Source organism: Acanthaster planci, linkage group LG13 (assembly GCF_054643075.1).
Source record: "Acanthaster planci isolate LZ-2023a linkage group LG13, COTS_SCS, whole genome shotgun sequence".
NCBI classification, from domain to species: domain Eukaryota; kingdom Metazoa; phylum Echinodermata; class Asteroidea; order Valvatida; family Acanthasteridae; genus Acanthaster; species Acanthaster planci.
The window spans coordinates 10360258-10384584 of NC_141789.1; the positions used below are offsets into that span (position 1 = coordinate 10360258).

Consider the following 24327-nt stretch of genomic DNA (forward strand, 5'->3'; position numbering starts at 1 on the left):
CCGGCAGGAAGTGGTTAATTGTTAAATGGTTTCGAATGACTAATCCCGTGCATGTACTCTTTTGCAGTAGTCTGATCAGTGCAGTCTTGTAACATTTTTTGAAAATTCCCAGTAGATTCAGTGCATATAAACTGTTTATGGGCATGGAGGCTATTGGGCTAAAACTGCACTAAACACAACCAGTCTGAGGACTAGTAATGGGGGCTCAATCCTGGACACAGTTTGAGAACATACATGTAAAAGGGAGATTTGTTGACAAAACAAGTAGACATACTGTAACAAATAAGCTTTGCATGAGAAAATACATCAGTGATCAGGAGCATCCTTGAAAGAAGGACCTAAATGTAGATTTTTGGAATGAAATTTGAACTTTTCCTCCTCAGGAACAAGAGCGGTTGACCAAGGCCACACCTGACCACACCCCATCCCGACTTCCTGTGCCCATCTCCCGGCCTAGGTCATCAAGCCTGACCCCCTTCAGCTTAGAGGAGGACATGGGCATGAGGAGCCGCTCTGGCTCACTGGATACCTCCATACTTTCGCCACTGGTGCTGTCTGATAGCGAGGATGGGCCAGAGGAGGTACTGTATTAAGGCTCACCAAAGGTCAAAGGCCAAATGCTAATGGGTGGCTAAGCAACATTTCCTGAGCTTGCTTAGCAAAATCATGATTTGTATGTTCCTGTGATGAGCTCTTGTGATTTTTGCTCCGTGGGCCTAAACAGTAACAACTTACCTGTATTAATTAAGTTTGTAATATATGTATCTGTAAATTGAGTTTTGTGTATAGGGGAAGTTTGATCTGAAGATTTTAAGATGGTCCATGTTTAATATAAATATGAAAAATAATTAATGTCATACAACAGTAATAGGAAAAGTTGATGTTCATGTACATGTATGTAACTGTTGCCTGTTGATGCACACACACGCGGCAAGTCCATGAAATATAAAAAATTAACCATGCAGTAACATTTTTGTGATGTATAAAGTAGCCGGTAAGGTTGTACCCAGTGGGGTTCCTCCTCCACTTCCAGAGATGGCACCTATCCATGTTGCTATAGATACTGTAATTCTCACCAACTTGATAGGAACTGTTAGTATAGAAAATTGTGTTGAGAAGTACATGTAGGGTCATATTTAAGCCAGCTGAGCTGCTGGATTTTAAACTGTATTCCCACATGCCTCCTTTGATGGCAGGACTTGAGCGAAGAACATCTCTCCACAAGACAACCGGGTGAAGACACTAAGACGAGGGACGGTAAACAACTACCACAAAGACAGTGCAATAAGAAGCTGGTCCAGCAGGTGAGGAGCACCAGTTGTATGACCCCTTACCTGTCTTAACAGCCTAAAGTTTGGTTTGTCTTTCTGAACAGACTTCTGAAACAAGTATTTCTCCGCCTTTGTGGTGGCACTTTCTAAAAACCAGAACAAAGAGCTGGAGGAGAAATGCAGCAAGCTGGAGTGGATGTTGCAGGACAGCAAAGACCAGAATGAACTCCTGGAGTTTAGAATTCTAGAGCTTGAAGAGCAGGATTCAGTCAGTCCAGTTGCAAGCCCCTCCACAGACGATGAAAGCCAGGTACCACTCTCAGCATTTCTATTAAGCAAAGACCTCATGGCGTATGCTGCGTGTATCTTGTGTTAAATTTTCCACTGTCCCAAGGCAGCATATCACCAGCAAAACATAAAGTGACATTTTTGTTCTTAACTGAAAATGGATTTTTGAATCCATGGTTTTGAATCCCTAACTGCGGGTGAAAAGAGAAAAAGTCGATGCCCGCTGGCAGAAAAGAGACAAGAAGAAAATTAGTTTCAGTTCCTGTTTCTCCCCTTCATCTTTCTCAAACCTTTGCCTGGATTCCCTTTCTGAATCACCCTTATTCAGACTTTGGTTGTCAAAACTTATGCCAGACATGTGCCCCGTGTGTACATGACTCAGGTAAGCAAAGTGTCTTGATATAATCGTGTTTGATTGGTGGTATTTTGCGGGTGACGTTCACTCCTTATTGAGTGGATGACTTTATATAAGCCCCCTGTAGCTGTTGTGAAAGTGATGGAGGGGTGTGCTCATAGCAGGGATTTCCTGTTCAAAAGGGCGCTGGGGATGACCATGCCAATCCCAACCTGGGTTTTGGCAAAAAAGCGTGGCCCCAGTTACATGTCCATGTACAATGGGTTTGTGGCATTGTTCAATTATACAAAAAGAAGATGAACCAGGAGTTCAGGTGGCCTTTGTCTCTGACCCATATGAGATACCTGTTCAGGAGAGTGACCCTTTCAATTTATCTTCAAAAACTTGATGTTCATGTACATGTACATAACAAATTATGGTTTCTAAAACAAACTGACCAACAAACATCCACATAAATAGACAAATTAACAGAGTTTGGACAGACCCTAGTGCCATCATAATCCTTCCACATTGTGCAGCACACATATCTTTCTCACACATGCTGTTATCCAACAGACTGTTCTCTTACTTTTGGTCAACTTAATTGAAGAGTTAAATTCATGACCTTTAGCTGTCTACCTGCTATGACTGCCTAGCATGGATGTATGACATTTTAGTACATCTACATGTATGTGAACAGAAGCACCCATCAGCTCTTTTATCGAATGTAGCATGCGCACTGTGCATCGCTGACTACATGTACATGTATGGTATCTTTGCAGTAAATATTCTAAAATTTTACCCCATCACTAAGCCTTATTAAAATTCTTCACAAGCATAAATAGGCACATGAACGGGAACATGTATTTCATGTTTATTCATAAATACCCAAGACAGTTTGGCTATTTCCATTGGTTGAGAGCTGTCACATGACTGGTCTTTAGAGAGTCATAAGGCTTTGGCTCGCAGAGACACTCTTAACCATAACATGGGCAGAAGTGTGTTTAAAAAACCAGAAATTCGACAAAATGAGCAAACAGAATTGTTGAAAATCTTCATTTATTGAACGTAGTATGACTTTCTTACTTATAAGGTACTGTATTTGTGAAAATGCATAAATCATTAACTCCTTCATTATCATTTTGACTGCAACTGCTGGGCTGCTGGGTTGTGGCATGCCATGATTGGAGGGCTTTGTCCAGCAGCAGGCCCCATTGAACCAGCAGCTGCATGGTCTATAGACTGTATGTGTGGTATGCACTAATCCCCACACAAAGGTGCTGTAGTAGCAGTCATCCCTAGCGAAGGGGTTAACAAAGTTGTTGAAAATTTTTATAGTTGTTTTGTCTTTCTGACTGAAAAGGTATAGGTATAGGAACAAATGTATGCTTGGCAGGTTTTAACATTTAAGACTGTGCCGAGGGCATTATCAGCATCACTTCTCCTGAACTGAACTGACTGGAACGTTTGAGACTGGCCAGGTGCATATTTGTTCCCCCTTTTCTACACAAATCTATTTACACATGTACTAAACACACATATGTGCTCATTACATGTATATGAGACAACAGAAATTTGTTGAATGATGATAACATGCAGTGAATTTCTTTCTTAATACCTGAACAACTGACGGGCAATAGTTTGTCCAATTGACCACCCTCTTCAGCCTTGTTTCTGTAGTGTAAAAAGGTTGCCAAACTTTCAAAGAAACTGTTTTTATAGGCTTACTTTTGCAGAGTATGCATATCTCATGGAACAGTTATTATAGCTACCGGTACGTGTACATGTACATGCACACTACATGTTTAATATTTTAGTAGCTACATGTAAGTACTGGTAGTTGTGGAGGCAAGTCCATGATTCTGGTGTGGAATATTTTGAGAATACCTTCGGGCCAAGTGCTAGCAGAGGCATCAGTCGCAGAGTAATATACAGAGTCGGCCTATCCTGTCATGCTCACATTGCCCATGACTTCTTAGAGGTACACTGGTACCAGTAACCTTGGCCTCTTCAGCCACATCAGGGAAGAAGGGATCGCCAACCTTCTCTCGAAGGGCTGTGGTGATAAATAGTTAAGGAATAGACACTCCTGAGTGCGATCTCTTACTTGGTTACAGTGTGTTCCGAGCCCACATATCCCACATTACTTTTTTATTTTGGTTTCCCACTATGTTTTGAAAGTACATGCTCTATGTAAAGTTGGCAGGTGGCTTTTCTGGTTCACACCATCTGGCACAAATATCATCCCTCTTCTACACAATCCGATCGTATCCACGTGCTGAAGTTGACAAGAATTTTTCCCACTGCAGAAAGCGAAAACACTAGAAGGCCACCTTCTGGAGAAAGACACTCAGTTACAGTCACTGCGGAAGGAAGTTGAATGCCAGAGGGAGCGCATACAGATGATGGAGGAAGAAAAGGAACAGGTAATTTATTTGCCTCGTTTACATCATTTAAAGTGGAGTTTTTATTTATTTGGTTTGACGTTTCTGCACGAAAAGGCTAATCAAAGCTGTGTCTTTCCCTGTGCAAACCCATAAGTCTTTTGCCTGAAAACAAAAGTTAAAGAAAGCATTCACAGTTGTTATATATTGTCTTGTCTTGTTGCTGCTGCCGTAGAAGTAAGAGGTAAACTCATTTTTGAATGTTTCATTTTCACCTTTTTTGGAACTGTTGCACTTTTGATGTGTGGGATGGTGTGTCTTTTCTTGAAATGACTCATATTGGATGGGGTGTCAGTATATGTACATGTCTGTCTAATGTTTGTTGGAAACCTTGTCCTGGACCATGTGATCTGTCCCTGTAGTTATAGTCAGAGATGACCTAATGGGAATAGCTTGGAAGCTTCCTTACCAAGTCAAACCTTTACACCCCAAGTGGCCCCCTCTCTCCCATTACCTTTAACCAGACATGTTCCCAGTTATTCCATGGTTCCTGTTTACATCAAATTGGGACATTTCTCCCTGTGTCTGAGCATTCATAGATATTTGTACATATTGTTGTTTGTTAGAGGTGAAATAAAGCATGTTTCCAAGTGGAGGAATGTTTGGACATTTTTACTTGACAAGAGACGGTGCTGTGTTACCTTACAATGCTTCTCATAGGAACAGTCATTTCTCTATGGCATGTATGGAGGGCATGAATTGCACACTAATACTGTACATGTGTGTAAACCTGCTGAGGATTTAGTGTTGAAACAAACATGCAGTCCCGTCAAGAATATGTAAAATTTGACTTATATGTAAGATATGAAATATACATGTAGCTTCCTTTCCAAACATGTTTCATCCATTCATTTAGTTCATTATTCACTGCATTATTAAGAAGGTACAGTGGTTGTCATGATAGATGTACAGCATTCTATAAAAGAGGCTGAAAAAAGGATTAGAAATGTACTTGCAGACAGGCACGGGTACATGTAGTTGTACTGTAAATGGTCAACGAGTTGAATGGAAATTTTATGAGAGTAAATGTGAAAACGGTTTTGTAACTTTTCTGGTGCTTAAATGCTTATTTTACCCCAATTCCATAGGATGTCCGTAAAATCATATTCAGATCAGAGGATATAATGCCTTTAATGTAATGGTTGAGAAAATCACAATATATTGCTAGCCCCTTTGTAGTGTTTTTAAACACAGTGCAATACAACAGCAGACAAAATGGATTTGTACATGATATGTTACTGGCTTGGAGAGAGACTGTGTAACTGCATATTGCTTAGCCTTTTTTAAAATTCACATGTCCACAGTTTCATTCTGGTGCTGTGTCCAGTCACATTTACATTTAAGCAGGTTGCCTAAAAGATAACAACCTTTACTGTTGTATGGTTAGGGACAGGGTACTGTATTAAGTGTTGTTGGCAACTTTAACTTTTGCACTGCATGGCTTGTTTATTTTGCTGCACACAGATGTTTCACTTGTTTTTCTTCTTTTTCTCTTCCAATTTGAAAATCACTCAGTCAACCAGTTCAGTGTCTACTTTTGTTGTTTGTTTCTGTGTTCATGTGATTAACGTTGACAGTGTTGGTTTTATTCCAATATTACAAAAAGCCATAAAAATTGTTATTTTAATTGGGGGCAGTGTTGCAGTTAGCGATACATAGTTTTGCTCACTGATCATCTCAGCTCACAATAAAGCTTAAGTTATCTCTATGTTCATTGGGTAGCTTTGGAAGTACAGGTACATATGTACAAATCTACAGTGCGACCCCATACTGCATCTTTGTTGTCATTTTTAACATTATTTGTAGGTACATGTACAGTAGTTGTGCATTCAGCATTTACATGTATAGAAAGGGAGGGGCTCTTAGATGGAGGCGGAAACTCTGTAACATAAGGGGCCATACATTAACTCATCTTTAGTGAAAGTCTATATCTGAATAAAACTGGGAAAGAAGCCAGGATATGTGTCCTAAAATGAACATATTTGGAGTTAGAGTTTGGTTGCACATACATGTACATGTATATGTAGGTTGTGCCTCCCCCTCCCATCTGGATCGGCTAGCGGCATTACACATAGTTTTGGTCTCTGCAGGAGTCTTCCCCTCTTCGTGCTGTCACCGTCATCCTGATGGGAAAAAAAAGAAAAAAGTGCCGTCTGGTAAATGCATATGTCCTTCAGTTTGGAAATGAGAAAACTGCAAAAAAGTCACTTGAAACATACACGTACGTGTGCTACTCAACTTCAAGAGTCTCGTTGAAATTCATAACCAATGATGATAATGATGGTTTGTTAAGTATTCAGAGCAAGGACAGTCTCAAAAACACTACTGTATTCAGCATGGCTTTTTGCAGGAGTAATTGCTGAAGGGGAGAATTGTTAATGGATTTCATTCAAACTTCTTTTAGGTTTTGCGTTTAGTTGTGTGCTTGTATGCTTTACATGTAGCTTGTATTTATATTTTTGCAGTAGTTGATTCATCCCGTTGACAGTTTCGGAGATTTCATTATGATCCCTTTTTGTCTTAAGTTGCGATGTGCTGGATTAACTTTAAATTGTTATTTTGCTATTAACCAACAAATGCATCCTGCTGATTGGTTCCCAGGAGCTTTGTAGGTCACACAAACTGGCCAATGAGGGTGAACTTGCACTACAGCATCAACTACAATTGGCAAAGATGGTAAACTAAACAAGATTTGCTTGCACTATCAGCGACTTCACATTCCCCCTTGACATCTCTCCAGTTTTATTCTTCATACAGTCTACATGCTGTCTCAACTCTACCTTTTCTTTCCACTTGAACACCTTGTATTCTTCTCTGCACTGTAGCACTGATCTATAACACACAACATTTATTCATTACAATCAAATGTTGCTGTAGATATTTTCTGCATTGAAGGCATTGAGGGCCATAATTGACTTACATGTACATGTTTGTCATTGCTCTTCACCCGTTGTGTAGGTACTATAGACTGATCTTTAAAAACTCGAGGTAAAAATCTGAGCATTTAGAGAAAAAAGGAGCCGAAAAAAATTGTCAACTGTCATTTTATTTTTGTGTAATTAAAATAGTGGCAAGTTTTGTAAAACTGCCCAAAATTTTGCCTCTTGGTGTGAAAAAATTTGTGCATTAAAATCTGTGACTTGTTTATAGTTGGGGTCAAGTTTGGAATCTCCACAAATGTGGAAGATTCCTATAAAGTACAATTGAACATGTACATCCACATTTCCAAATATTTCATTATATATCTCCAATTTTCTTTACCTGGAAAAGCAGAAACAGAACTTTTAAAACATACAGTGCAAGGAAGTGGCTTGAAGAATAAGTGGCATGTGAAATGACAACAGTTATCATTGACAAGCGCCACCAATTGCTGCCAGTGCCCGTCAAAGTTCTGTTGCAGTAACCATGGTAACATGCCTGTGGCATAATCAGTTACACTTGACTGCCTGCTGCATTGTCAGAATTTTGTTGGTGAATCGCTTGGCATGGAATTGCTGAGTCAATTTAAATGATTCACTCGTGAGATAAAGTTAATCAGGAAAAATTAGCTGCTAGCCAACAAATTTCTTCTCAGAAACAAGGCTGGATTATATTACTTGACATTAAAAAAATTAAGCTGGGCTTCACAACTTATTCACAGTCTGCAGTGACTGTAGCTCCACAACACAAGGTTCACATTGTTATTCAAATACAGAATTTGGCACACAATATACACCTTCCTTCAACCCCTGCCCCATTGGTATTAAAGCACTCTGTGGAGATTGATTTGGATTACAGTTTGTATGTACTTTTGGAATGTATTGATCTGACTTACAAATAGCCTTTGTGTACATAGTAAACTGTTGGGACTTGCACCCAAGTTATTGAGGGTCCGGTTTATAACTGCCTACTGTACATCTGTTCAGTGGGTGACAGGATTGTGTTTTCTGATTCAGTAGTTGAATTCGTGACCTGGTGGCCTTGTTTACCTGTCGCTGGAGTGGTTTGGGGAGGTAGGTTTGAACTTTGTGAGTGCTGGATGGCAGTGTTTCATGATGGGCTGGGTGCTTAATGTATGGTCCCCAGGTGGTAGTCTGGGTATAGCCTACAGTACTGCAGATGACATTAACCTGAGCATTTGGAGATAAACTTCTGATTGCTTGATAATTGATAATGTAAATGCCGTACCTAGGCATCAACATTAGTTTGTGAGATGGTGTACATGCAGGCTTGCTTTGGAATGCTAAAGGCTAAGAGTTGACAAAAACCTGAAACATGATGGGTTTGAATCATCTATTCCACATGTACATGTTTTCCTTTCCCAAGTATGCCCCACATCTGTTAGTTCACTTTTGTGAGTTCTGGTACTGGTATGCTGCCTTGACTTTTGTTCAGATTTTTGTTGTTATAAGTACTTTTGATAAGTCTACAGTTCACTTTGTGAGACCAGATCTGCCTTACCGCTTACGTGTTTAGTATGGCAGTTCTAAGATTTTCAAAATTTTGAAATGCAGGTATGCACAAATTTCTGCAAGTTTGGCCTATAGACAAATCACATATGAAGTATATCATTTCATGAAATGAAACATATTTGTACACTTAAGTATTTTGTTCTCACTTTGATATCACATTTTGTCCTTTAACCAGTGTATATTCACACTTTGTTCTGAGAGTTTCAAAAAATCAAAAGTTGGCTTGGGTGGGATTTGAACCCATGATTTCCTGCTTACTGATGTAGATAACCACTTGACCACCAAGTTTACTGGGATCGGGTGGCTTGAATTTATTACAGCAGCGGATATCACAGAAAAATAAAATGGTGTGAATTCGGCTCTGCGTAGGGGGGTGGGAGTTTTGCCCATGCATTCACAAGTATATTTGCATTCTATTTAAATTTATCATTGAGGTATGGGGGAGATTTTATTGCAGTTTCTACTGCAATTTTAGAGAAATACAAATACCATTCTTCTTGCTGCATAAGAACACTGTTCAAAAGTTCAGAGTAACCCCCCTAAAACTTGGGGTAATATAATAATAATATTATTTATAGAAGTATCTTCATTAACCACTGCCACTAGTCTTTTCCACATTTACAGAAGACTTGCTATTTTCAAACAACTGTGATTTCTCTCTAGTTGTTCCATTGCAGAGATCCTGATTACATGCTGTTGTACTTTGTACTTGATCTTTTGTTATTTGATTTCCTGTTTCTCACCATGTGTTCTTTATTTTCCTTGCTATTGATATCTGTACACTTCATTTACAATATTTATAATGTTTTCTTTCTAAATTAAACCTCTCCAGGTATGCATTTGTGCTTGAAATTTGATGCCTTTGATTCAAGGTGCTTCACGCATTTAATTGGAGTATTACATGAAAATGACACTTTATTCAGATGTGGAAGTATTCCTTTTGCTGAACACAAATGATAGTCAAGATAAAACACGAAGAGAAAGTCTCTTTAAAGAGTGTACATTTTGTATGCCAAATGTACTTTCTTGTGTGAAATTAAAGCATTGTGGTTTACATTTCTTTACATCTGCATCACTAACATTAAAGCCTTTCCAAAATGCTGAGCTTGTGCCATCTTCGACATTGCATTTTTCTATACTTTAAACACTTTCCTTGGAGTCGATCTTTATTACATGTAGTGATAAAAGATCATAGAATGATCTAAGCTAGGAATAAATGATCATAATTGCATTGGGAACTGAATACGTGCATGTGTACATGTGTCTTCAGCCTGGGTTGCACAGATTGTAAACACTTCTAATTAATTGCAATCAAAGAGTCTGGATACCAGACATCATGCAAAGTACTCCCAGTGTTGGACAGGACTACAACACTGCTTCAATCAAGGGACTCTGTTAATTGTTAAATCCTTTTTTTTCGTGTCAAAACTAGAGGGTATCAGACTTAGAGCGAACTGAGGCCCACCTTCGCTCCCACATCCAGGAGCTGGAGGACCAGCTGGGCCAGCTGCAGGGGGACATCCACCTAGGTCTGGCTGAGAGGAATCAGGAGAAAGAAGATCTGGAGGCAGAGATTGCATTCTTGAAAGAGACTTTTGAGGGACTGGCCAAAGAGAGAGATGACGTAGTCGAGAGACTGAGGAGTCTTGAAGGACGTCAAGAAGCCTTGCTGTGAGTTACAATGTCAAAAAGATCCTTATTTATTAATTAGCCTTTTGCTTAACCCCTTGACGACGGGAATTTCTTCCCGAAAGCTGACTCCAAGAATTCCAGCCTTGCTTGGCCATGAAGGCCACCTGCCAAATTGCAAATTCTCGGTTTGTGGCCCTGCGTGCTCTGCACGCTTTGAATTACACGGTGAAAAGGCTGATTGTTCGGTGGCATGCGGCTCTACTCACCCTTCCACATTCCTGTTGCCTCTTTTCAAAGTGGGGACTATTGTGAAGCTGGTGATTATGATGCAAAATCGGTCTTTTCATTTCTGGGCTACGCACAAAGACCAATTACCATATATACAAGAGCCAGGGTCTGCCTTCTTTCTCCGTGTTCGCTCGAGCGTGGGCTGAGAATAATAGCTGAAAAGCGGGCCGAGGATCTAAATTTTTATGGCGGCTATAGCCGCCTCCCGGTGTAAAGGGGTTAAAGGTGACCTACAACAGGCATTTGTTTTAATTGCAGTGACTTTTGAACTGCACTGTGATGATCCATTCTCATGAAATGCCCTTAACACTGATTTTAGGTATTGAAGAATGCATGATATAACCAGTTGAAAGCATGTATGAGCCAAATTGTGAAGTAATTAAGATGTCTTCGCACGTTTATACAAGGATGTTTAAAATCTTGCTTCATTTGCTTTCTCAGTCTAGGAATTGGGATACACTGTGAAATTTAAAAAACTGATAAAAGTTTTGTAAAATCACTGTCACACTAATTGTTTACTTCCTTCATATTAAATATGTTCCTAACAGCCTGATACATTCACATTATGTAAATTTCCTTGGAGACGCACTCTTAATGTTTCCCGTTATTTATTTATCTTGTACCCCATCCCAGTGAGGAAGAGGAGAAACTTCAGAAAAAGCTGAAGAAGAAAGAGCAAGCTGAGGCAAATTTCAAGAAGCACATTGAAGACCTGAGTACACAGCTGTCAGGGATACAAGAGGTGAAGCCACAACTTGACAGGGGTAGCGATACCAACGAAAGCAATAACAAGGCCACAATGGAGACCTCGCAAGATGTGAATGCCCTACAGCAGAGAGTGCAGCAGCTGGAACTTGAGAAGGAGTATCTCAAGGCTAAGTTGAGAGATGTGGAGGAGCTGGTACTCATCAGTGACTTTGCAAACGAGGAATCATTGAGGGAGAAGATCGCCGAGTTAGAACAGTCGAACAAGCTGCTGTCAAGACAACTGAAGCAGAGTCAGGCATCTGATGTAGACAGTAGAGAGGTTGTAGAGAAGGTTGCAGCTGATGCGAGAGACAGGGAGAAGGCACTCCAGAGCAGTATCCAGGAGCTGCAGCATTCAGAGCAGAGCTTGCTGGACAGGGTTTCCCAACTGGAAGAACAGGATAACACGTGGAGCACAAAAGTAGAATCTCTTCAAGACAGGATCCATGACTTGGAAGAGCTGAGACTACAACTGAAGGGAAAGCTGGATGAGGCTGAGGAGCGTATTGAGGAGCTGCAGGTGGCTGAGAAGTTTGCCCGAGATGAGCTGAGTGCCTCCCATGGGGCATCTTCTTTCCTAGGGGAAAGTTTGGGACTGATAGGAGAGCTTGCATCACTGGCTCAGGAAGAGTACGTCGAGGATGAAGAAGAGGATGCAGATCAAAGAGGGGCAGATCAAGAGCCAAATAAAGATGATCACATTGCAGAACTGGAGAAGTCTGAGACAGAGCTCATGGAGAAGGTACAAGCACTAGAACAAGCTAATGCGGAGCTGGGCGACCTGTGCCAAGACCTTAGGAGCCAGGCATTTGAATGTGCCGAAGAAAATGAGAGTCTCAAACAAAAAATTCAGGAACTTGAGGAATTACAAACACAGATTCCCGAAATGGTCAGGGTCCTTGAAGAAGCAGAAGAGGAAAAAATAACATTAAAAGAAATAGTAAAGCAGCTGGAGGCAGATATAGGAAATCAAGCACATGAAGGAAGTAGTAAAAGCTTACGTGTGGATTCAAATGATGTGGAGAAAAAGGAGAATACGAAAGAATTACAACATGAGCTTGGAGCTGTCAAGGAGGAAAACTTGGATCTAACAGAAAGGCCAGCTGATGAGCACAGAAAACTACATGAACTAGAAAGGGGAAACGAACAACTGGAAGAACAACTCCAGGCCAGGAATGATCAAAGCCATGTTGTAACCACTGGAAGACACGACAGTGTTGAAGAGCTTCACCGGGAACTTATGCAGAGCAAGTCTGAGAAAGCTCAACTTGAAGAACAGTTGCAGACAGAATGCAAGGAGCTGAAAAGTGTAATTGATGATCTGCAGGCTAGTAAAGAGAGTCTGCAACAGCAGCTGGACTCCACAGAATATGAACTCACCCGTTTGGAGGAGTTGTCATCTGAGTTACATGCAGAACTAGAACACAGAATTGAAGACTTGGAGAGAGAGAAAGAAGAGCTTGAGAAGCGTCTTGGAGAAGCATGTTCCAGTTTACCAGACTCTGAGAATTTCCAGCAGGAACAGAAACGATTTGAGGAAGAAAACCAAATGCTCATTTTGAAGCTTGCATCAGCAGAAGAGATGTGTGGCAAACTTCAAGAACAAGTCAATCTCATTGAGAAAGAGCTGCAAGGCCAAAAGTCAGAACTGAAAGTGGCTAGAAAGGATTCAATGAGGAAATCCCTTGAGTGTGATGACTCAACTCGGGAGCTTGCTGACATCAAGAAGAGACTCAAGGAATTGGAGGATGTAGAGTCACAGTTTTTCGACCAGACAGTGGTGCTAGCCAAAGTGGAAAGGGAAAATGAGAATATGAAAAAGCAAATGGAAGAAGCACAAGATAAAGCAAGCTCACTGAGTGGCCAACTAGATGAAAAAAGTCAGGAGCTTAATGAGCTCAGAGAAACCATGAAAGAGTTGGAGGAGGCTAAGGAGACCCTTCAAGACAAATTTGATGTTGAGGCAGAACTTCTTGAGGAGTCCTCTGAAGAACTGCAGTTGGTACAAAATGAGCTCCAAACTGCCAAAGAGGAGTTACTCTTGCGGAGGGAGAAACAAGAAAAAGCAGGGGAAAGAGTCCATGAGTTAGAAAGACAGTTGAGTAGGTTAGGAGAGCTTGAAACTGAAAACCAAAAACTACAATCTGCTTCCAGTGCTTTAACAGTGGTCGGTGTAGGTGGACATCCAGATAGCAAAGAATCCCTGAAGCAGAGGGTTACAGACCTGACAGAACGGGAAAGAGAACTCCAACAGAAAATAACTGAAATGGAGGAAAGACAACTTGCTTATGAGGAGACTGTCGCTCAGGCAGACCTAGTTGTGTCTGAAACACACCAAAAACTTAGTGAACAAAATGAGCTACTAGAAACAAAAGAACAAGAGCTACAGGACGTGAGGAGTCAACTGGAATATAACAAGAATGAAACTTCCCACAAGTTGCAGTTACTGGAAGATACTTCCCATGAACTGGATAGGAAGAATCAGCAACTGGAAATTGGAGAGGAAAAACTGAAAGGCCTGATGAATTCTTTGAAGGTGTATGAGGAAAAATGTCAGCTGCAGGAGGAAAAACTCCACGAGTTGGAGAAAGAGGAAATGAAGTTGATAGCTAAATTAGAATCATTGCAGAAATCAGATCAGTCAGTTGGAAAGGACACACTAAAATCAGGTATTGAGACGACCACTGTGGGAACACAAGAAGTGGCAAGTGCACCCAAGAGTTCCATGGACCCTATCCTGCTGGTAGAAAAGATCCGAGCTATGACAGAAAATGAAAAAGCCCTTCAAGAAAGCATTGAGGAGTTCCAGGATAGACAGGCTGCTTTTGAGGAAACCCTGGCCCAAGCAGACATTATTTTGACAGAGACAAACCAGAAGTTGCAAGAAAAAACTGAACTTTATGAAATCCAAGAAAGTGCACTGTTTGAACTAAGGGAGAATGTAGCCCGTCTTAAGGAAGAAAATGTGACATTAGAGGCAAATGTTACAGCTGCTGTAGATCTGGAAACAAAGTCCCAGCAGCTGGAAGAGACCTTTCAAGAGCTGAAAGTAAAGAATGACAAGATCAGGAAGCTGACAGGGGACCTTGAAATGCTAACCCAAGATCTGGAGTCATCTCAAAACAGCTGCAAAGATCTGGAAAACAGACTCCAAGAAATTGAGCAATCTGAAAATGAAAGAAAAACTTCAGCTCTGGAACAGCAATCTGTTGCATCCCTGCAAAAGAGGATCGTAGACATGACAGCCCATGAGGAAGCTTTGCAACAGAGGATCAGTGAACTAGAGGAAAGGCAGGCTGCCTTTGAGGAGACTCTGGCCCAAGCTGATGTCATAATGACAGAGAGGGAGTCTGGACTCCGGGAACAAATCAGCGAGCTTCAGAGCTCTCACTCAGACTTACAGGAGAAACTCAGGCGAGTGAGTGAAGCTGAGAAGCAGGGTCTCACAAGTCTAAGCTCAGATGAGGACGATGACAAAAACACACAGTATTTATCAGCATTTTCACCAGATGCTAAGACAGATGATTTGGAAGTTCAGAGAAAAGTATCTCGCTTGGAAGGAGATATTGAGAGGCTCAAATACTCAGAACGAGAGCTACAACAAGTTGTCAAGAATTACAAAACTATGGAAGAGTCTCTGAAATCAGTCAATGGTGACTTGCAAGAGCAACTAAATCTTGCAAGAGACAAGATCAAGCAATTAGAGAATGCTCTTAAAGTACAGGGTCCAGATAATGATCTGCAGGCTCAGCTGGAGGAGTTGAAAGCAGGAGTGGTAATGCATGAGGAAACTAATCAGCGGCTGAAAGAGGAAATCAAGATCTTGAAGGAAACCATATCTGATTTGCAGGACCAGTTACTCCAGTCACCCTATCAGCAAATATCTGAAGATGGCTTTCTCAAATCAGGAGCCTCGGTGGATGAGGATGAGCTTGTAAGGCCTCAGATTGTTATCGCAGAGGAAGCACAAGTGCCAACAGAGGCAGGCTTGACACAGCTCTCCCCTCAAGCCACTCTGGATCCCAAAGACACCATTAAAAGACTTGAGCAGGAAATTTATGAGGCAAAGGACCAGCTTAAAGAGGCAAAGGCTGCTGAAGATTCTTTAAAGGCTACTGTAGCTGACAGAGAAGTGGCTTTTGAAAGACTAGAAAAGGCTAACAAAAGTCTTCAGGATGACATGGACATCACTACTTCACGGATAGAGGAGCTTGAGCAACAACTAAATCAGATTTCCCATAGCAACAATGATTCTATTCCTGTAGGATCTGAAGTTCAGTCAGAGCAGCATGTTCAAGAGCTTGAAGAGAAAATCAAAGACTTGAGGAAGAAACTCAAAGCTTCTGAGATGGAAAACTCAGAGCTACAATGTGGCTTTGAGCTCAGTGCACAAAACAGAGTGAAGGCGAGCAAAGAACCGGAACACTCTGAACAGCTCAAAGTGCAGGAACTTGAAAAGTCAATAGAGTGGTTCAAACAGGAAATGGCCAGTGCAAATTCTGAGAGGGTCAAGACGACAAATCGCTTGACTGAGATTGTCCAGTACAACCGAGAGATCAAGAAGGACTTGAGGGAGCTGGAGGAAGCCGAGAAGATTTTGAAGATGGACAATGGTCGCCTGAAGCGGGAGAAGGATGTTCTGAACAAGAAGTTGTCGACTTTGGGTATCTCTGGGGAAGACTTGCTGAAAGAAATGATAAGTCAAGAAAAAGAAGATGATAAGAAGCAAGACAGAAAGCCCAAAGTGAAGGTAAGTATTTAGGTTATGTTACTTCTTTTCTGTTTTTGTTTTACATTGATATGAAATGTTTATGTTGAAACAAGGCTAACAAAAGAGTTTGTGAACATTATTACCAAATACATTCATAGGTACCGGTATTAGTTCATACGCAATGTTGCCAACATTAATGGGCTTGATTTTTATCCAGAGTAACTGCGGTAACATTTATAACTTTGTCCATTACAGGAGCAAAAAGGATGTTTCCCTAAATATTCTCTCACGTAAAAAAGAAAGGGGCTTCTTTTTAAGAATTTCAGCAAAACACCACACCTCATTCTGGCAAGGATGCCCCTATTTGAAGTCATCAGTGTGTCCCCAACTAGGCCTCATTCTATTAGTTGTAACTAATATGTAGCTGTAGTTGTTTAGTATGTTGTCTACACACCCTGAGGATTTATATTCACAGGAAAGATCATTTCGGTATTTGATGCGCATTTGGAGTAAAATTGATTAAGATGAGGAATTTGACTTCCTCTGTGCTCCTTCTCCCCTGGTAACTGTAAAAGCAGCCCCACACATATCATCTCTGACAGACCTTCACAAAGGAAGATTCAGTGTTCCACTTGTACATGTCTAGATTCCCAAAAATTTAAATTAACATGTAGCCAAAAGGTAACGACATGGAATTGAATATTAAAAAGGGCCTTTCTTTTTACAAAAGCCACTTTGTATTTCAGTTTGTCTATAATAATTTCATATAATCATGGAAATCTTGCACTGCTATTATGCCAGTTCTGCCCCTCCAGTTTGGAGCATACATGTAGGCACACAACCTGCCTCAAAATGGAAGAGCCCAGACATACAATTACCATGACAATAGGTGATAGCCCACCTGTGTGCTTGCCTGTTGCCTGAGTAATGCAGCCTGTTCATAATGAGCAACAATTAATTGACATTCTTTCAGGATGTGCAGCAGCTGGTTTTCCTCAGGAAAAGAAGTGTTTGTTTCTCAATTTTAATAAGTACATGTACTTGCAAATTCTTTTTTTAAACCTCAAATTACATGTACATATTTATAGTAATGTCAGTTTTTTGTTTCTTTCATCAATCATCATTTCTGAGATTCAGTAATAGAGTTACAGACTTAGATTGACATATCAAGAAGGATTTTTTTAATGAACAAAATCGAACCTGTAGCATTTTTATTGTAAACATGATAATTATGGCAACCACAGTTATAAATCACGATTGTGGTGGTATATAGTCATCATGCTCTTTCCGCTATTGCCAAACTTGATACACAGCTCATTATGTTTGATTCACAACATGGTGTACAGAATATGCAGAAAGACTATTTTTGCAGTAGCATTGTGAGAAATGGTTGACAAGTCCTATTCACAGGCTGCGTGCAGAGAACTTGAATTACAGATGTACATGCATCCCCAGTGTTTGTCAGGGAAGAATATTCATTGGTGTATTTGAAGTAACAGCTTCAAATAATTGTATCTTTTTTTCTGTTGTGTGGAATGTCCCACTCTATCAGAACTTTCTTCAAGTTGTCTACTGACATAGGCTCCTCAAAGTATATCACGGCAAGGTGGCCATGCTTTTGTCAACTGTAAAAGTTAAAAATGGCCTGTCCATAACAACATCTCAGCATTGCACTGTATCGTGAATTGCCCCTATTTGAAGCACATGCATGTACATGTATATGCATATGTCTGGTAATCTCTCAGTCATACAACACCGGTACCTGCACCCGCAGAACGTGGTTGCCTGGCTAGTCAGTAGAAAATTATTGTCATTTCTCCTCTACCCTTTTATGAAAACTCCACCCTTACTTTGAAAGATGAAAATGCATTGAAACGTGCATAGTTCACAAACAACAAAATGAGAGTAAAGTCACATCCCCCTCTTTCTTGTTTTAGGGTTCAAAGTCATATTGAAGTAGAGGTCAATTTTGCAATTTTGGGTTTTGTAATATTTGGAAAGAGTAACCCGTCTCCTATTTAATTCCAAATATTTTGCAGAATCACACATTTAAAAATGTCATTTTCTCAGCAATTTTGACTGTAGCATTATTTGTGGCTGGTCTAAAATAAACATGTAACTTGAAACAATGTCTGGAACAAAGACGCAAAGCTGCCAGAATAATGTCACATAGTCACCTCATAGTTTTACTTTAAGTGTTCCATGTATGTACCACTGGAAAGCTCTTTTTATGCTGAATTCAAAAGTACCAATATCTCAATTTTTGAAACTTCTGACTCTCAGCCCATTTCGTGGTGATAGGTCTAAAATGTGAGAAACAAGTCTTCTTGCTGTGTGGCCTCGCTCTGTATGTATGTAATACATCTCCGTTGGTTGAGTCCTTGCAAAGCAATATTTTTATTGAAAAGGGCATGTATGCTTGTTTTGCCCGCTTGTGAAGTGCTGTTTGGTTTTGGAAATGATTTATGGTCTACCGTACATGCATTTTGTAATGGATACGGGTTCTGGTATGTTGATGGATAATTTAATAAAATTTTTATTCATAAATTTATTCTTATGCATTCCTTAATAGTAATAGTTCTATTCCATAGTCGGTTGGTCAGAGCCATGCAAACTGTACATCATATTACATGTATTTGTATCTGGTCCATTAGAAATGAAGTACAAAGCTTTTTGTTTCCATGTGGCTTTAATTCTGAGCTCGAGTCTCTCCTTTTTGTCCTCGTCTCAGAAGATACATGTATCATGAGGTATGTCATATATATGTGTTACTTGCATCATTTTGTAGAAAGTGCTAAATCACACTACCACATCATTTGCCAGAGTAGGCGTATTTGTTACAAAAAACCCGGGATTTTGTTGCTTCAAAAGCTGTCTTAATGGCTCCCTAGAAAAGCCTTCTTATGGGATGCCCTTTATGACTTTATTCGTACAAAAATTCAAACGGAAATTTTTATAGATATAATGAAACTAACATATAGTGGACGAAAGTGAAATGAATCTAAAACGAAACAAATATGATGAAAGAAAGATGTATCAGACGAAACTAATACGTAAAGTACGGAACCATGGATGAAAGTACATTTAAAGGACAAAGGTGATTTACATAGGATGAAAACTAATAAATATACGACAAAACTTGTTTATAAACGATGAAACTAATAAATATAGAAGGAAAATAATATATAGGATGAAACTAATATATATAGGGTAAAAGCAATAAATATAGAATGAAACTAAAAAATATAAAACAAAACTAAAAAATAGGACAAAGTGCTGCCACCTGAGCGCCAGACCAGATGTGATATAGAGCAAAATGTAAAATATATTGAATGAAACCTAAAATACCGGGAACGAAAACCTAAAATACATAAGGCGAAGTGCCATCTACCGACCGGTTCGCAGACGTCGCTCCTAACCATGATGCAGAGTTTTTCCAATTGTTCTGAAGTGATGCAGAGCTTTCTCGGGTGTTCTGAAGTGTTAGGACCGTATGGAACAATTGCGAAAGCCCCCGCAGCATGGTTAGGCCACACACTGCAACATTGCTGGTTGCCATGCCTGATCATGCTGATTATGATTGACCACATTGTTGACCGTTGGCCTCTGGTCAGTGGCACTGCTGCCAATGTCAGGCCGTTACACGAGTAGCACTAGCACTAGCAGCAGTAGGCCTAGGCCCATTGCCAGTGGGTGTAACATTAGTAGCTACTAATTCATAGAAAGCAGGGTTTTGAAGGAGGTTATCAAGTACTTTTCGTACATGAACATTCACATTTTCTAACTCTTGAGCCATGGTTCAGGATTACAGCTCCACTCATTTCTATAAATCTCTAGGACAAGTAGAGTGTGGTGTTGTGACGTGCACTGTATGATCAAGAGTGTTAGGTGAAAGAGTCCAGAATAGTTATGGACAACGCAAATTTTCCCTTAAAATGTTACAACAGCCTCAGAAAGCAGTGTCCCAAAAAGTGAAATTTAGCCAGGGGAATTCCAAAGCATTTATTTAGAAAACAGTTCTTTTTCCAAGGCAAGTCTTGTAGATTTGTGCACAGGGCATCAAGTGTTGTCTGTGTAACTCTTTCCATGTCATGTCGGGCATTTTACATTTTCGTTCTATATATTTTACATTTTGCTCTTTATCACAACCATTCTGGCATCGAAGTGGTGGCACTTTGTCCTATTTTTTAATTTAGTCCTATATTTTGTAGTTTCGTTCTGTATTTATTATACTTTCTTCCCATATTAGTTTCGTCCTATATGGGTATCTATTAGTTTCATCCTATGTATTTTTTTCCTTCTATATTTATTAGTTTCATCATGTATATATGAGCTGTGTCGTAAATTTGTTAGTGTCGTCTATATAAATCATCTTTGTCCTGTATATTTATTGATTTCGAACTTTACGTATTAGATTCGTCCTATGTATATTTCTTTCAACTTTTATATGTTTGTTTTATTTTATATTTAATTCACTTTCGTTCTATATATATTAGTTTCGTATACTGTATTCGTTTGATATGTTTTTCACGAATAAAGTCATCAAGGGCACCCCACACCTTCTCCAACCCAGTGCTTTCAATATTGCCTCGAATTTCACAACTGCATAATGTTCATCTTCATCTGTATCTTTATACCAGTTTGGCAACGAGCAATCATCAAGTATTATTAATAAGGGCAGTCAGACCGGTGCCCTGACCTACATCCCCAATGAATGTCTCCTGGCAACAGTCTTAATTGGTAATGCATGAGTTACTCCTTCTCTGCATTTTTCCATAGAAATATTTTCCGTTTATAAAACTGTGTGGAATAATATGGATTGACTCACTTAAAACCCTTGTTAAAGTTTGTCTAGCAACGTTGAAATCAGTATATTTTTATTCAATTTTTCGGGAGGGATTGTAAATTTCCTACTTGCTGTTGTAGAAGTTTGAAGGTTCAAAATTATCTGCTGAGAAGAGGATTTCCAGAATCTATAATAAACTGTCATAAATTCTTCATCAATATGTTATGTTGATTATAAATTTTGTTAAGCCACTCATTAGGGTTTTTGGAGAGTTTCTTTGGACTGTGTTTTAATATCAGTGAATATTTGCTCACAAAACAGAGGAGTTTGAGATGACACTAAAGGAGTTCTTAGAGGCCCTGCCACAAGGCTGCAGCCCCACTGACCCTGTTCTCCTGAGGGAGGGCAAGAACTTCTTTGTTGAGTTCAACAAGCTCTTCATCGGCAAATGCAGGAAACCGAGAGCACGGCTGCTGCGGGGTCTCTCTAGGAAGCTCCCGGAAGTCAAACCACACCCACAGGGGGTCAAGCGGAAACCAATTTACCCTTCCCTCCTGGGAGAGGAATGTTCCAAGACGGAGGCAGGGAGTGGGGCCCAAAGCAACCTGAGGCCCTTAGAGGCTGCCAGCCCGACTACCAAGAGACGTATGCTTGATGAGTTTGTGGCTGCCCTGAGAGACTTACCCTGGAAGGCGCCACCCGATGTTGACTGGAATAATGCCAACATCTGGTACCCGGACGATGAGAGAGATGTAGATGAAGATTCCATCGATGCCGCTGAGGGCAGACAGTTGGAGGCAGTGGATATAAAATGTGAGAAGCAGCTCTCTGTCGAGTCAGAGATGTCTCCACCAGCCCCTCCAGAATCACTTCCACCTGACATGCCGGCAGCCCACAAGCGCACCAGTTCCATGAGCTCAGACAGCCTGGCTGGAGACCCCCCACCCCTGCTGGGAGACTCCCCTCCACGCTGTGTGATCAGAAATGACTCCTTGGAAGTAGAAGATAAAGATGATGATAAGGATGGCTTTAATGGGCCGCCACCTCCACTACCTGCATCGTCTCCCCCATGGAAACCAGATTCAAGCTCGCCGAGTTCTGGCCAGCAGAGAAGTTTCATCAGTGGCTTCAGAAGGGAATCTTCAGAGAATCACAGTGAGACTGACAGTCTTGACCTCCCACCTCCACTTCCGAAATCGTCTCCTCCTGGCAAGCCAAATGCGGACTCACTTCAAAGTAACCATGACAAGTGGAGGAGCTCTTTACCATCTTACAGTAATGGGCCTGACAGTCCTCATCCCTTGACCCGCAAGAGCCAGAATCACACTGTCAGCACTGATTTAGACAGTGATGCCTCATCCACTGACACTCTGATGGAACCCGAAGCCTACCAACAAGACCTTGCCAAAGGCTGTGACTCCAGTCCGAAAAGGGATCACAGGGATGACCCTCTCAGAGCAACTGCCCCCCACCGCCCAGCATCCTTTGACAGTGGTCTGGACACGGTCTCCTCCATCACGGAACAAGAGGTGGAAGCTATCACAGCAGCGTCAGTGTTTGTGGGACCAGACCACTCCCTGAGGCTGCCCCGAGCCCCAGTGGCTAGTGAGGGAGTAGGAAACTCCCTGGCGAAGCCGGCAACTCCGATGTGGCTGAAGCAGATGATGGATTGGCAGACGGCAGAGAAGGAGAAGGAAGAGACTGACTTGGGACGACTCAAGACGAGCATTGACACAATGGAAAAACAGCTCCAGGTAAAGACTCTGTTTTGTTCATAATTATCAAAAAGTGTGAGAAAAAGGGAGAGCCAACACCCAGTGCTAAATCTGCAAAACGACAATTTTTTTATGATATGGGCAGTAATCATGGTGTCATTCAGTAAACAAATACATTGTATGTACATGTAGTTGGTCTTGTACAAAATTAAGCCTGCTATAGCTCAAAAAGTATGACGCATGGTTGCTAACCAAACTCCTACTTGCTGCAGTGGTGGAAATGTTAGGTTCACAAGCTACTTTTATGTCATTTGATCAGACCCTATGGACATGGCTTAGCTGTTACCCTTGAAAATTTGTTCATGATGTACATGTACGTGTATGTGAAGATCTGCACATAGACAGTGCAATGTTTTTAACCAGTGTCAAACAGAATGCATTGCAAGAGCCATGGTTACTCTAACCATACAAATTGCACAAGGCGTGTATCATAATTTGCTGCTTTGGGCCTGTTTAAATTAATTTAATTTAAAAAGTTTATTTTCCACGTGCGTACAGGCATTATGTGCTCATACGGTACTATTAGCGTATATGTGCAAATAAATTTCAACATGCATACATGCAGCATAATTTTCTGTATTTCTGTTTCAAAGGAGAAAGAAGAACTTGTGAAAGAGTTGAGGCAGAGCGAAGAAAACCTCAGGAAGAAACTGCAAGACCATGGTGACCTTCGACCTTTGAAATTACAGGTACATTACACATGGATGTACATGTGTATTGTCTTACTTCAGTTGATAGCAGACTTCTAAATGCATGTCAGTTTTACATCCCACGTGCCACTGGATATTTCACAGTTGAATTTTGAACAATTCCAAGATTGTTTAAGATTTCTGATTATTTGAGGTACCTTGCCAAAATTAGGGCTTGGTTGGGCTCTTCTTGCACATCGGTATGAAAGTGATGTTTTTTGGTCTCCCATGTACACGTAGCTTCAGACAAAAGAGATCGACCTCCAGGACAAAGAGAGGCAGGTTGCTCTGCTGAAGTCAGAGGTCAAACAGAAGGAGAGAGAAATCCACAGCCTCAAGACCAAGGTCAGTCAACCATGACTTGAACAGAACAAGCCACAGTTTTGATTTGTAGATCAGGGGTATGTGGGGACAAATGCAGATATAATGCAGATTTTTGGGGGGATGTCCTTTTCTACACAAACTGTGATTATGATTTTTCAAAAGTACATGCCAAGGTGGGTGATACAGTTGGACTTGGGAATGTGATTACATGTACATGTATGTGCACTTATGGGAAAGCTGTTAGACATGCAGTGGCATGCAGGTGCAATAAACCTTCTGTGAATGAAATATGAATAAAATATGGTACACAGTATTCTTTAAATTCATGATAACATATCAATTTTAATTGTCCATACTAAAGACACTGTTGCTAACCCTTGTGATTTGGGGCAAGCTTTTGCTTAGCTACATAAGAGATGCCTTGCACCAGTACAATGTTTTCAGTGGATAAGAAGGGCACAAAGGAACCAGTCCATTTCAGAGATGGTGGTCGCTATGCAAAAGTTTGCCCCGAATCACGAGGTATAGCAACAGTAACTGTAGTATGGAGAATTCAAATTGTTACGTTTATGTGCAATCAGATAACT

At 40.6% G+C, this 24327-nt stretch overlaps 1 protein-coding gene across 10 annotated transcripts in view; it reads left to right on the plus strand.

The window, feature by feature from the left end:
• Window positions 1-24327, plus strand: part of LOC110990487 (uncharacterized) — a 71065-nt gene that overhangs the window by 29838 nt on the left and 16900 nt on the right. For 7 of the 10 annotated variants that reach the window (XM_087144733.1, XM_087144735.1, XM_022255518.2 and 4 more), the window contains 11 exons: window positions 384-581; window positions 1197-1304; window positions 1429-1581; window positions 4203-4319; window positions 6939-7013; window positions 10221-10459; window positions 11342-16205; window positions 20807-20906; window positions 21274-22706; window positions 23321-23416; window positions 23657-23761. In XM_087144733.1, coding sequence (XP_087000859.1) covers window positions 384-581; window positions 1197-1304; window positions 1429-1581; window positions 4203-4319; window positions 6939-7013; window positions 10221-10459; window positions 11342-16205; window positions 20807-20906; window positions 21274-22706; window positions 23321-23416; window positions 23657-23761 — 7488 coding nt within the window. The remainder of the gene's footprint in view (window positions 1-383; window positions 582-1196; window positions 1305-1428; window positions 1582-4202; window positions 4320-6938; window positions 7014-10220; window positions 10460-11341; window positions 16206-20806; window positions 20907-21273; window positions 22707-23320; window positions 23417-23656; window positions 23762-24327) is intronic. The other 3 variants (XM_087144734.1, XM_087144736.1, XM_087144738.1) reach the window with 3 other exon arrangements.